Source organism: Toxotes jaculatrix, chromosome 3, assembly GCF_017976425.1.
Source record: "Toxotes jaculatrix isolate fToxJac2 chromosome 3, fToxJac2.pri, whole genome shotgun sequence".
In the NCBI taxonomy this organism is placed as follows: Eukaryota; Metazoa; Chordata; class Actinopteri; family Toxotidae; genus Toxotes; species Toxotes jaculatrix.
This window is the reverse complement of record NC_054396.1, coordinates 12,346,794-12,361,240: the sequence shown is the minus strand read 5'-3', so window position 1 is coordinate 12,361,240 and position 14,447 is coordinate 12,346,794. Positions and strand designations below refer to the sequence as shown.

Genomic DNA, 14,447 nt, shown 5'->3' with positions numbered 1-14,447 from the left:
CATCTTTCTCTCAACTGACAGATACATTTGCTAAACCCAGGAGCCAATTTTTCAAATACCTACAAGTCGCACATTCCATGCAATGCCTCATACCCAGAAAAACTCTCTCACAACCCTAAGGACACATCTCTGTCTTTAAATCCTACCCTAAAATGATCAATGTCAGTTCTGTATTCTTTTATTTCAAACTTAAGATGCTCTCCTTTGTTGACTATTAGAACTGTGTGGAAATGAGACTTAGATTTTAAATTTTCAGATAACATTTGGGACTTGGCCCTTAGCAAGATACACAGCACATCATACTCATATTTCCAAAACAAAACTTGCTAGAATTAACCCTGAAGTGGACACTATCTGTGACAAATGTAAATGTGCCCCTGCCTCACTTCTTCATATGTTCTGGTCATGCCCTTGCCTACATGAACTTTGGAAATCTGTATTTATTTCAGTTTGTCACTTTATAAATCCATTTCAGTCATTGTCATTTGTGACAATGATGTGTCTGTGCAGGTTTAATTTGTATGATTGCGTCTGTTGTATGCCAGCAGGATGTCTAGGTTTGGGATGACTGGAAAAATGTACTTATGTGTGTTTATTTGTACTGTTCCACACTGACATTCAATGAATTAACCTCAGGGGAAAAAAAACAAAAAACAAACTTACATACATCCCTGTATGCAAACCAGACTAGTAATACCCTTCCATCCATTCTCTCCTATACACTGAACACAGAAACACAAACACTGGTATCAAAGTGCCACTCAGCTAGTTGTGCCTATCACTACAGTGGAGAACTGGCCAGCATGGTTCAGCAGTACCCAACGGACAAGTATCCCTTGTTTGTACACAAAGCATTCACCAGTGGGCCAGCTCCAGTTCTCATAGTGCCCGCAGTGTATTTACTGGGTTATTTTGGTCCAGGGGCAGGACCCCTCCAGGCCCTCAGCTTATTGGTTGGGAAAGCTGCGTTCCTGTCAAGTCTGGCCAATCACGAGGCATATGTGTAGGAGGGGAAATCATTGACCAAGACAGTCTTGTACTCTTTTGACAATGGCCTATGGTGGACACTGGACCCAAACACGCACATGCACACACACATACGTCCATACACAGATAAACACAACACCCAAGACCCTCTATAGTTGTCTGGCAGGCAAGTTTCTCCTCATTTACTCCAACCGTGACCATGGTTGCAAGAAGGCTGTAAACAAATACTACATAAATAGACCATCATTGTAGCACTACTGAAAGTGTGAAACGACTCTGTTGATATGTCTGAGTGAAGTCTGACCCAGCTATGCTAACCTTAGGCTATCTCTCTGTTACGTAGGACAAACAGTGCTGTCAATATGCCAGACAAGTTACTGTTAGGCCTGCAGATGATATGCCTGCTATTTAACCAGTTAAACATGGATTTGATCACAAAATTTCTGATGTTTTTCTAACACTGTGTCTGTATATGATATACAGACAGTATTTGTAGCTGTATGATGCTTCTGATAGTGAGATAATCAAACAAAGATACCATTTTTAATTGCTTCACATAAAATGGAAATACTATAGACATATTGAGCATCATTTAATACATATTATCCTCTGCATCCACCTTCAGTATTTGGTATCTTCGGTATCTTTTCAAATAAAGTTCTATACGTTTAAACAATTTGTAAGCCACATAACAGTGAGCTATGGTATAGGTTAAAACATGCTGCTGTTTCCAATATCAAATATATGTTTGTGAGAAAAAAGCACTTCCTTATTGTATAAGTATTACTTCACATGACCTGAGGTAACCTCAAGTTGTGCACGTGAGTATTAAGCCTCCTTAATGATACAGCTCACCTGCTATCTCTAATGACATTAACCAAATAAAGGGAATATTGATTACAATTCCATGGATCTTTTTTTATTTTTCCTCTGCAACTTTGCAAATTTTGTACAAATAAATGGTAGATGAGATACAAACAGAAGAACACACTGGGATCTATAGCAGATGGACTGTGTAGGCTGCTATGGTTGGATGTTCCTATCAGAGTGCACATATCCACCAAATGTTTATTTTAAGAGCACCCATTTTCTATTTGCAGCATTTAAATGATCTGTTATTTATACTGAGTAAACAAAAGTGGATCTCTGAGTGTGCTTCTGTGTAACAGAGAGAGAAAGTAGTGCGGTAACCAGCCAACCAGCCACGCAGCATTTCTTTTTGCATGGGTCACCATGTGAAAGGAGATGGAATGGAAGGCATGTTGGAGATGAGTTGGGAGATAAGGCGCACATCACACACACACACACACACACACACACACACACACACACACACACACACACACACACACACACACACACACACACACACACACGCACACACATTATATAAACTTCTGTAAACAAGGTGAAAACTAAATACTATTAAGTATAAAAAAAGTGGCTGCTTTTGACCTCTTCAGACTTTTGAGAGTAAAAGACAGAAAGAACTGCAGAGAGAGAGCAATGACGAGGTAGGACAGAGAGCACAGGAACAATGGAAAACATGGGGAGAGTTCAAGGAGGGGTCAACAGGGTGATAATCAATTAGATAAGCTTAAAAAAGAATTTCCTGTCTGTATGTACGTGTGTGTGTGCCAGATCAGCATCCATTTCTTGTCCTCTCGCCAAATATGGGGACAGTTTTTGATTAAACAGTGCAGACAAGGGAATGCTGTGTCTCTGTACACAGATGCACGCACACAGTCACAGAATTTTTACTACAAATGTGTCTCCCATGGACTTTGACAAACCCCAACAAAGAGGAGGAAGAAATTATCCACTAAAAATGTCAATAAACTTCGGCTGGGCACAGTGCTGCTGCTAAAATTGCTGAGGTTTTCAGCATTGCTAATCCTAAGAGATAAGAGCTCTTGTCTCTTCTAAAGAGACAAGACGCCCGCTATCGACTGAAGAAGCATCCATTCAGTCCTTCAGCTGTCTGATATCACACAGGTTTAAAGTGATAATCTCCACAAAGATGATTTCACTACTGATATAACGATGTACAGTATTGATCAAGGTCAATTTACTTCTTTCACATCTGCAGTAAATACTAATCCAAGTAAGTAAGTAACCAAAGTAGTCATGACACTTAATATAAACAGTATTTGTAACAACAACAAATGTTGATGATGATTTTGAAAGTGCAAAAGGTTACAGTCCCTCTTCTTCCTCCTTAGGATTTAATGGAAATTGGCAGTTGTTTGTCAACTGCCAAGATCTTGATTGATTAGACTGAGGTTCATAAATGCCACTTAGTATGTGACTAGTTTCTGGGCTGCTGCAGTGACACCCTGAAATATAGACGTTTTAAACCAGTTCAGTCATCTTATAACACAAACACTGAAACTGAAACACCTGTGTAGTGAAATACAAAAACAGTAAACTAGAGGGAACAGAAAGTTGCATTCTTAAAAATACAAATAACCAATGTGTGTTACTTTTCTCCAGCCCAGACTTGAACCCGAAAAAGCTATTTTAAAATGAAGTTTTCTGAGATAGAAAGGGTGGCTTAGTATCGTTAAAGATAAAGACGCAAAGGATGCATTTCCAAATGTATGCACATTGGTGTGAACAGAAAAGACAGAAAGGAATTTAGAGGCTGGATACAACAGTGAAGCCAGACTTATGTTAAACAGGGAGGCTATCCCGCAGTCTATGGGTTTTATCCTCATTTACCATCACAAACAAACAGCCAGCAGCCTCAGGTCATATGACACATGGCAATATTGAGAAAACTATGGTGAAACAGGACATCTGATAGTGAAACAACCGTTTGTATTTGATTCCGACCTGAAAGTCAAATGTCATTAAGATAAGTGGGAGGAAATATTTTACTTCTGAATGATAAAGAGCAAAATATGAAGAGCAATGTGACCTAAAATGGAGCCCTATGTGAGCCCAAAGGAGACACTACAAGGTAAGAAGGACAGAAAAAAATGTCCATCTTAACTGAAAAAGGCTGACACGATAAAAAGTGAAAACCAGAACAAGGGCTCACACCATTAATACCAGCCATATGCTGCGGACACTCAGTCAGACATGGTCTGCTAATCTAAGACAAACATAAGATCAAAGACGAATAAATGTGGCACAATCACGTCATGAGTCACCAGTGGGTCTTTCAACACCCTCATAGGAGCTCCTACCTCCAACCTAAGCAAGTTGTCTGTCCCTGAACTCAGCCTGTATTGCCCTGTAGCATCTTGTCCCAATCGTAACATTTAGTGTGGTCTTTGGGAAAAGTTAGTCTCTATATTTTTAAAAAGCACAGCTGAGATGACTGATCAACATCTATAGAAGGAGATAAAAGTATAAATCTTTGACATTTACTGTGGATCTCTGAGAGAGCTAAATTTGCAGAGAGCCACAAACACTAAAAACTACAGATGACCCCTGCGGTTCAAACTAACAAGCGAATTGTCCAAACATGTACAAAAGGGCAGCTGCAGTGTGCGCTTCACAGGTGCAGCTGAGACGCCATTGTTACAGCAAAGAGAGAGACGACGTTAGACTATCACTACTGTCTGTCAGTCAAAAGAGGATATGAAACAGAGGAATGGAGATAAGATGAGGAAGTGGAGTCACACATTCAGCACATGCCCTAAAACGTCCCACCCACAGTCACCTCTGATAGATCATGGGTCATGTTGTCACATAGCACATGCCAAGCTGTCATTCCTGTGGATTTCTAGAAAAACTCCAACTGTCAGTGGCAAACTTACATCAGGGTTTGGTTACTTGTTTTGGCTTTTTTTTTTCTTTTTAAGGGAAATCCAGTATACCACTGAGACAGTTCCTCAAACACAGTTTCCTGGTCTAGTCACGATACAGCAAGAAAACTGTCCAGGTCACGGGAGACCTGTCCATATGGCAAACGGATGAAGCCGTGTTTACACACATCTGATGCTCTTTCACACTAGAGTACATCCATTGAGGTGTTTGCCAGGGTGCCTGTGTGCATGAGGGTGTGTGTGTGTGTGTGTGTGGCTGAGTCTGTTTACCTGGGGAAAATTAACCCTATCTCTAACACTCAGAAGCAGACATGAGTCCAATGAGGCTGAAAATACAACCCACACAACACTTTTCCATATCCACAGCACACAGGACCCAATGCTTGTGCTAGTTTGCGGACTTTTGATACAAAGTGATCAGGCTGAATGTGTCACACATTCAAATACAAGCATATACGTATAAACACAAGCCATGGAAGAGAAACGCCCCAATACAGTCAGACATTTGGTAATTAGAATCACTATCAGAACAGCTAGTCACCTCTCCTGTGAGGTTTTAGTGCTTGAAACTCGACTCTGTTTTTCCATCTGAGCAGGTTGCAGCTGTGCTATTGGAGAGACAGTGCAATCACTCTGTCAGGCGTCAATGCCGCTCCAAATACTGGCCGGTGACCTCTGACCTTGCTGACAGTGACCTCACAGCTCAGTGTGTTTACTGACCCCTGACTTTTCATACTGTGTGCACTCTGTAACCCCACTGACTCCTCCATGTGCATCTGTCCCATTCTCAACTGTATTTCAGCACAGTGCACACACATGTTCTGGCAGTGAGAGAGGAAGTGAGTGCAGGTAACGGTCTAAACAGCTACACTTACACAGCTGGTTATCATGCACAAATTCAGTCTCGACAATAAATATTACTTTGACACTGTGTTGTGTAACAAGCAGCAGATACTGTATATCTCCAGTTATCTCCTATGATCTCTTTGACAGGATTTTAGTTCAGAGGCAAGACCGTAATTAAATTAAGCTGGTTTATCGACATGTGGTAGCACTTCATTAGCATGACGTTCACAGCTAAACTGCGCACCAATGCTGCTGAACAGCAGATCTATATTTTTGATCTGGTTACACAACAGAGATGTTTTCATTCATGGATTCTCAGAAAAGAGGGAGAGTCAGATAAAAATGTAGAAAAGGTGAGACAAACCAAAGAGAGATAACGGAAGATAAGTTTTGTGTCTTTACAGGTGATTGGTAATTCAGGTTTAACCATGTGATGGCAGACCAGTTTCACTAACTCACGTTCCAATTCTGCATCAGTACTATGTGAGTGAATACTCAAAAAAAAATACTTCATAGTACAGCCTAAACACGTCCACTGGGTGTGTTTATGTAATCCACCTAAAAACACAGTATTCATACACCATTTGTGTATAAAACATATTTCTGCAAAAATGCCTACTCACAGTCATCGGATTGCTTCTTTGATTTCTGATTGTTTCAATATCACTCTGGTTGTTTTGTGGTTTCCAATGGCTGCAGTTCCTTAAAATCCACCTCCCATGATCTATGTCATAAATAATCCTATACTTAGGTTTTTAGAATAGCTGGGATGTTCATTTTTTTTCTGGTCACTCACTTCATAAGCTGTCATCATTGTGGTTTATAACAGAAAGTGATCACCTCTGGATGAGTGCTAATGGTAAGGTCTAAAGGGAAATTTCTTAGAAATACACTAAGAATGAAAGCAGACAAGTCATGATCACACAGTAAGCAGAAGCTTGGGAAAACGGTACACACGTCAGTTACAAGCTATGAGACCTATTGAGATATTTTTAAGCTGACCTTCTGAACTTTAATGTGTTTTCAGCAGAATGGAAACAGGGTCTAATGCCAAACACTTTGTTGGTGCACCACTCTCATAAAACTTCATCTTCATCTTCATATATACAATGATCTAGATAAATAACTTGGTATGGCAAAAATGTCAGAAACACACTAAATATAAATTAATTCTAGGCGATTTCTATGCAAAGATCACACTTGTATACTGGCAAATAGTTTGGCCATAGTCAAATTATCATGCATTACAGCAATACACCTTCTAAAACTACACCTTAATCCCATGTCATAATTGGGACAATATAATGACACTGCATGACTGGACAGCAACAGGCATAACAAACTGTACCCTCCACTCAACATGCACGCACACTAATAATAAACACTCGGTATGTAAATTCTCCCCACTCTGCACAGAGGGGGCCAAAGTGGGAATAAACGGTCTGCAGTGCCTTCGTTATTTTTGCGTTGGCACCATGCAGCACTTTCAAGGAAACTACTAGAATAAGCAGCAGAGTGTTACAGTCTGTACAGTTTACAGTCACAGCTTATACATAGAAGCATACCCCTGGGGCTGAGGTGTTGTTACCGATACCAGCCTGCCCACTGCTTATAAATGGCAAGAGGCACGGCTCTAGGCAGAGACTCACAGATGACAGTAAAAGGGGGAAAGAGGTGCATTATGGTCTGACTCAGTGGGTCCTAAAGTGGTACCAGTGCCCCCGTCAAAAAGGCAAACAGCAGAATTTCATGCCTGTTTTATTCCCTACTTCACGTACACTGAAACAGTTGAGAAAATAAACTATTAGTGAAGTGAAAATGGCTTCTAAACATAACCATAACAAAATTTTTATTTTATTCTTTATGTTTTTTGTGTGCTATTGCCCACGTCACATTTCCTTTTGGGGACAAAGAAGTATGTGTTTTCTTATCTCCTGAATGCCTCTGTCTTTCTTGAATTATTTATTCAGATTGATAGCAAAGTTATTAGGACCTAGAGACAGAATAATATATGGTGCTCAATGGTGCACGGTGATTTGTGATGCTTGCAGCCTGTATGTAAAGTTTCAGGGGGAAAAAAACATGGCTTTAACCACGCACCGCTACAGGTCTTCTCTGGCAGAGAAGAAAAATCAATTCAGCTATTTTGAAATGATTAAACAACATTTAACTGAAAGCTACAGGTCGGCGTTGACTTTAATTTCCAAAGGACAAATGACAATATGACTACCATTTATTTTTAACTCGATAAACCACAAAACTTCGTGTGTAACGCGAAAAACAAACACGTAAAACTCATGCTCGATGGGCTTCCAGAGGCGTTGGTGTTTTAGCAGAAGCTAAATTTCAGTGGCGGTGGTGAAATATCACTTACCCGCTCTGAAGGTCAGACAGTACGAAGTAAAGAGTCGGGTTTAAGAAAAGTGCGTGCCCGCTTCTCTTTACACGCTCTGATACTACCGAACCTGCCACAGAAAAAAAAATGTCGTGTTTAAGGACAAAAAAAAAACAAAACTTGAGTGTTTAAAGTTTCGCTGTATTTCCACGGGCTGCTCACAGCGTGTGTGCGTGTGCAACCGCTGGAACCTCTGAACTAATTTGTTTTCGTTTCGGCCGTCGAGATGTTGTCACAACTCGTAGCGTCTGCGGTCACCTGTGCCACCGCCAATGGCAAAGCGCATTGGCGAGGTGGGAAATGTAGTTTTCTCACGTCCTGGTCAGACTCTGCGTTATTTTGAGGCAATGACGTGATTCGCGTTGACAGCAAAGGGAGTTTTATGAGGTCCTCTAACTCAACCCAAAATACTCCCAAAACCAACACGACAACAGGGAGACACATTTACCCCCCCCCCTTCGGTCTGCAATTGAGACACACACAATTTCAGGTTTATTTATTTGTGTCCCATTTAGTTTGGCCAACATTAAGTTTCAGTGAAACATATCAGTGTTAGGATGCAGGGGTTATTGTGCATTATTATTCTGCACTATTCATGGAAACCCCGTGCAACATACCGTGATCTAGGACATGGTCCTGTAACAAGTCTTCATTCTTACCTGGTATCTACCTCTACTGTGATCTTCTGAGCTGGTGCAACATAATCTCGTTCCTAATACATACCTGAACGTAGAGGGAATGACAATAAAGTTTTCTGAATCTGAATCTATTTCTGAGGGGATAGTCCGTGATATGTGTATTAGATTGCACCAGCCTTCTTCACCTTCTTTAAATCACAGGGTCTACATAGTCTCGATCCAGCTTTAATTCCCAAATTCACATTTCTGCCCGTTTCATAGTGTACTGGAATTGCACTGCAAGCATGGGTGTATCACCATGATTTTAAAGATCACCTGATGTAGGTAATAATGTGACTGGTGACTGTGTTTCAAGTTGATTGTCCAGTTGTGTTTTTTTGTCACTAGTCTGACAATTATTCAGCATGTTAAATGGTGCAAGTAAACTAACAGCATGACAAGCATTCAAACATACAGAGAGATGTGAGGACTGCCCTTGTATCATCCAGGGACTGTTGGAGAAAAGGCATCAAGTCAACTAACTACTGATCCGTTAAGTATAGTCGACTGAGATGTGAAGCACAGGTAGTACCCAGTATGACCACAAGTGGGAAACAAAAATAACTAATACATTGTACAACAACATGTCATGACAGAAGAGAAGAGCATTTCATCATGGGCAGTTTCAGTTTTTATTCCAGTGCAGGAAGTTTGTCTATCAGTGGAACTCTCATTTGACAAAACCAGACCACCCACTAAAACAATCAACTGCTGCTAAACAGAACATCCAGCTGTCTTGTGCTATGGGGTCCTGCCATCAACTACCTTTCTATTTCTAAGTGTAAACTGTAGGTGGCTAATCTAATGTTTTTTTTTTCCTTCAAAACATATGTATATGTGCAAATCAAGTTTCAATGATTTTAACTGTGGATCAATCAGTGTCAGTGATAGGCCTCTCTCCCTCCATAGCACTCAATCAGCCATGTGGTACATGATGCGGTTCTACTCACATTCAACACACACAAGACAAACCACTTTAAACACTCAGAGCCAGTCAAAGCTGAGACGGAGATTCCAGATACGGCAGTAAGGGACATGGCTCATATAGTCAGCAAGGAGACAATAAAGATGTTTTTCACCATGAAACACTTGAAAGAAAAGAAACACTGCCCAAATCAGCAGATGAGTGGATGATGTCTGAAGTAAATCATCTCTTTGGCCCCTTCAGTGTAGAGCAGTGTCATTAATATTCACATAATAATATGTGAGGCTGCCTTGAATTAAATATTTTTTAAAAAATGGTTTTAAGAGAGTAATACAATTATGTACTGTATTACTGTCTTATAATTCAAACCAATGCAAAAATAAGATATTTTAGAGTAACTTTCAAGTGAGCAAAAAACAAATTACTGGAGGGCAGTAAAAATGTTCCACCCTGTTAATCTTTTGAGTTTTAAAAACTCTTTGAGAAAATGTGTCACATGTAGGTTCAACATGCAACTATGTTGTCTGTGTAAGAGAATGATGGACTTTAAATCTTTAATGCAACCTGTAGTATCAGATACACATTCCTCTCTTGTCACAGTATTCTCCATATTGTGAAACATTATGCACTTTTGTGTGAAATAACGATGCAAATCAATTTTAAGTTCTATTTCTCCCTGAACAATCATAAAAGTCTCATCTGAAACTCACACTTTGTCTTTGCAATAACATGATTTCCAAAATTAGAAAGATATTCTAGACGATCTCTGATGTGGTTTTTCATATATTAACAGATACGTAAAATCAAGTACTGATTTTAGATGATGATGATCTCGTTATCGTGACATTTATTTCTTTTCCATGTTACCCAGCCCTACTTCTTCATGTTTTCAGACTTAATAACTGCTGATTACGAGTGCTGAAAGAGAAGGGGGACAGCTAATGTCACTCTGCGGACATGAGCAGATTTGTATAGAGATAATAAGAAGTCTCCCTTGGAACAATTCTCATATTGGGCAATTCTGCAGTAAACAATTTATGTCTGACACCAGTGCAGGAAGAACTAAATAACACTACAAGTAGTGTCTGGGGATCGTTTTGGTGGATGGGCATGCAACATGTTTTACACCAGAAGAAGGTGGTATTAGCATCCCATCTCAGGCCTCATTGTTAAGTTTCTTTAACATCTAACAATGACAAAAGAAACGTGAATGTGCAAAAGCTTTGTCACTGAATATGATCCAGGGTTTTGCAGAATCATCCAATGTCATTTTTCTGTTTGGTGTAGAGGGATGAAATTAACTGCAGTGTTCCAGGAGAGGCTGTCTGCTGCAGTAGGAACCGAGGGGACAGGACTCCTATGCCAAGGATACATAGGGGTACTGTGGATGCCACCAGTCCATGAGCCTCACACTGTGTACGGGATCCAACACCACCTGGGTCCCGCCCTGATCCCCCCTCTTCTTCCCCCGCTGGAGCGGCGAATCCTGGAACACCAGGCGAACACGGTGGTGGCGCATGTCCGTGCTGACGTTAATTGTGAACTATGAGAAAGACAGACAGACCAGTGTGGATTAAGAGAGGAGTTAAGGAGCTCTTCTCAAATACACAGATCCCTAGAACCTAAGCAACGTTTGTGACACCAAAGCTTCCTTTCATGTCTAAAATCTTAAAGGAAGACATTTGTGAACAGCTAACAGATAAGAGACAGAGTCCCAATCTGATGTCTGATCAAAGTATAGCAGACATAGATCTGCTAATGGTCTCTAAACCCTCTTATGGCCACTGACACTGGGCAGAGTTCCATCCTGGTATTCCCTCATCTCGGCACTACCCTGATACGGCTGATTCACCAACACTAATTTAAAATCTAAGGACTTTCAATGTCACTGCTGTTACTTTTTACTTATGAGGTTATTTCATTATCATACAGCATGGTAAGCTCTATCTAATCTATCTAACATTACTCAACTGTGGTGTTTCCAGGGACTGACAGCAGAGTTGGAGATTGTATCACTGAATAAAACCAAAATAACACATTGGTTGTTTGTGTATGCCCAACGCTATTCTCATTTAAAAACTAGACTGTTACTTTAACTCAGAAAAATTGTCTTATTGTATAACTGTCTTAAGTATTTTAAGATTTAAAAATGTGAATGGTCGACATCAATCCCATCAACATTTGAAAATAGCTTCATAAACTGACAACCAAGAGGTACTAACCAGGGTCAGTGTCATACCCATGACCACAGGGGTGAAAATGAAATTGAGTGTGGTGACCTGAAGCACACAGCAGTCAGAGTCCGGGTTTGTGTGGACATCTTCGTATTGTCTGGGCAAGTGCAAGGACTTGGCACAACCATTCTTACTGTGTCCCTGCTGCAATGGAGATAACCAGAGAAATATACAAAACATAAATATGACAGCCTGATCCACTGCATGGTATTACCAACTTGTTATGGAGCTAATATATTGGGAAAGAAATGTAACTGGTTTTGAGGAAACTCTCTACCTGCTTTATAAATTTGAAGTTGAATTCCCACAATGCCTCTGGTCGAGTCCCCGACACTCTTTTGACCCAGAACAGCAAACACTGCAACAGGAAAAATGAAGCATATAACACAGCAGTTTCTACAGCCCAAGGCTGGAAGATGAGTGTTGCGTCTTTACAAACATGCCTAAAAATGTTTCTTCCAGATTCTTTTCTTTTAAGGAAGATTTAAAAAAAAAAAAAAGCAAAACTGAGGAATGGGAAATGAGAAAATGTATTTTCTGTTTAACCTTGGTGCCTCAAACTGTGTGCCATGGCCTGAGAAGAGTGTTTCAGTCCACACAAACATTACACCAAAGGTCTTAAATAAGGAAGCATGCTCAGCTGAGGGTCACCTTACTTCATTAAGTCTAAAACTGTTCCAGCAGCTAGAGAAGCTGATTATACCCGAGTTTAATTAAAAGTGAGTTTTCCAATCATGAGAACATTCACAGGAAAAAGGCAGACACGTTACATAGGAGCCAATCACATGAGACACGCAATCAGATCAGGAACTGGAAATGAAATAATTATAAACCTTTAACTCTGCATTCCAATACTTAAACAATGACTACAGAGACATGTCTTTTCATTTACCTTGGAGTTGAGCAAGGTTGTGGGTGTGGATTCCGGCAGGGTAGGAATTTTTGAGACACGCAAGCTAAAAGGCTCATACAAATGAAAAAGGGAGCGAATGACACGGGCCCGTAGACAGTGCATCATATCAACAGAGTCAGGCTGGAGACGAAACGGCAGGTCAACATCAATCCTGTAGTGTCTTTAAAAAAAAAACAGAGGTGGAAGATGGGAGGGAAAGAAAAGACATTCTCAACATGTATGCCAGTTTATGTAATTACTTTGTTTACTTATTAGACCACATTCAAGGCATTTTATTTTGTCCCACACAAACTGCAAATGATGAATAAAATCATGATCTTTAAATGTACAATATAATTCATTATAAGAAATTTTGTACTATATTTGCATTGTTTAAAAACTGGATACAAGTGACTCAGATTTTATTTCCAGTTGCACTTTCACAACCCCTGGCTTTTGAGTGAATCAGCCTTAGACTGAACAGATCAAACAACCAAAACCCAATCAAAACTGACTTCAATTAATCACTTGGTGAAAGTAACAAATGCGTATGTAGTTCACCAATCAATGAAACCTCCTCACCTTCTGTAGAGCCTGGTCCAAAAAGCTGCGGTGCAGGTGACTGTCCAGGCATTCCTACAGATTAGAGCAAATCTGCACACATCCTCAGGCCGAATATACGACGAGAGCACTAACCAAATATCCACCGGATACTCCTCCCCACTACTGCTCTCACTGCTCTCTGTGAGGACAACATGCAAACATTATAGTAAATAACCAGAAAATCTTGGGTGTTCAACTCATTTATCCATTATTATTCTCAAAAAGAAAGTACAAATAATACCCTTTCTCCTCTTGTTTTTCTTCTTGTGGGCCACTTTGGTTTCGTTTTCTCCATCTTCTTCAGGGTCCAGGTCGTCACTACTGTCCAAAGCGTCTTTTTGGACACTCACCGCAGACGAGAGGACTTCCTCTACAGCACCCTGAGATGCTTCCAGGCCGCAGAGTAATTTTACTAGAAAAATCATTTAACAGTAATTTTAGAACCTCGATCACCAGTTTCAGAGAAGGCCAAGTGAGACTGTACACAACCACAGCTTTACCTTCTTTTGCAACTGCATTTGCAACAGCCTTTTTCACCCTCCCCGACTTCACTACGGCTGGATCGGCATCAGCATAATCAGCAACGGTCACTAGGAAAAAAACATGATAATTACTAATACTTATACTGTGTATATGTGATTTTTTTTAACATATCAGCAAAACCTGTTACAGTAAGTTTCACGCACAGTCCGCCGGTCACACGACTTCAGCGGTATACTCATGCTCCTATGCTAATAGCAGAAAACAAACATTAAAGTGCTCGTAGCAAAACCTCACTTCTAACATTATATAGTATAACATTTAAGTCAAACAACTCACATTAAACGTTGAAAAGTGGGTGGTTAAACTACTTCAAATTCAGCTTAATAAGGAGTGCTAACAGTGGGCGGGCTAGCTTGCTGGCTAACGCAAACGTAACCAACCTGATTCCGAACAAACGTCCCCGGCCCTAAATTTCAGCCGTTTTCGGTTCCCTTTCTTGGGCATGTCGACACCAATGATCTGCGAACGCTTAACGGGGGTGTGAGTCCTGCCATGTCTCTATGGCAAGCTGAGGTAGAGAGAAAGAAAGAAAAATAACAGAGAAATTGAAAAATGTTCCGCCAGGATCT

The 14,447-nt window shown here is 40.4% G+C and overlaps 2 protein-coding genes across 3 annotated transcripts in view; both read right to left on the bottom strand.

Moving 5' to 3' along the window:
- Positions 1-8,189, bottom strand: part of tfeb (transcription factor EB) — a 31,151-nt gene extending 22,962 nt beyond the window's left edge. For both annotated transcript variants that reach the window (XM_041033705.1, XM_041033706.1), the window contains exon 1: positions 7,984-8,189. The gene's annotated coding sequence lies outside the window, so the exon portion shown is untranslated. The remainder of the gene's footprint in view (positions 1-7,983) is intronic.
- A 1,105-nt stretch (positions 8,190-9,294) lies between these two features.
- tmem183a (transmembrane protein 183A) lies at positions 9,295-14,447 on the bottom strand. Its single transcript, XM_041034816.1, has 8 exons — positions 14,259-14,447; positions 13,836-13,925; positions 13,577-13,747; positions 13,315-13,474; positions 12,733-12,913; positions 12,118-12,198; positions 11,829-11,984; positions 9,295-11,149 (listed from the first exon to the last, which is right to left on the bottom strand). The coding sequence occupies exons 1-8, from the start codon at positions 14,320-14,322 to the stop codon at positions 10,964-10,966; spliced, it is 1,089 nt and encodes a 362-aa protein (XP_040890750.1). The 5' UTR covers positions 14,323-14,447; the 3' UTR covers positions 9,295-10,963.

Excerpts from the sequence above, each read along its gene's own strand:
- tmem183a (XM_041034816.1), bottom strand. The coding sequence starts at position 14,322 with ATGCCCAAGAAAGGGAACCGAAAACGGCTGAAATTTAGGGCCGGGGAC. Across the intron at positions 13,926-14,258 it reads GGACGTTTGTTCGGAATCAG|TGACCGTTGCTGATTATGCT; the intron begins GTTGGTTACGTT and ends TTTTTTTCCTAG. Across the intron at positions 13,748-13,835 it reads AAATGCAGTTGCAAAAGAAG|TAAAATTACTCTGCGGCCTG; the intron begins GTAAAGCTGTGG and ends TGATTTTTCTAG.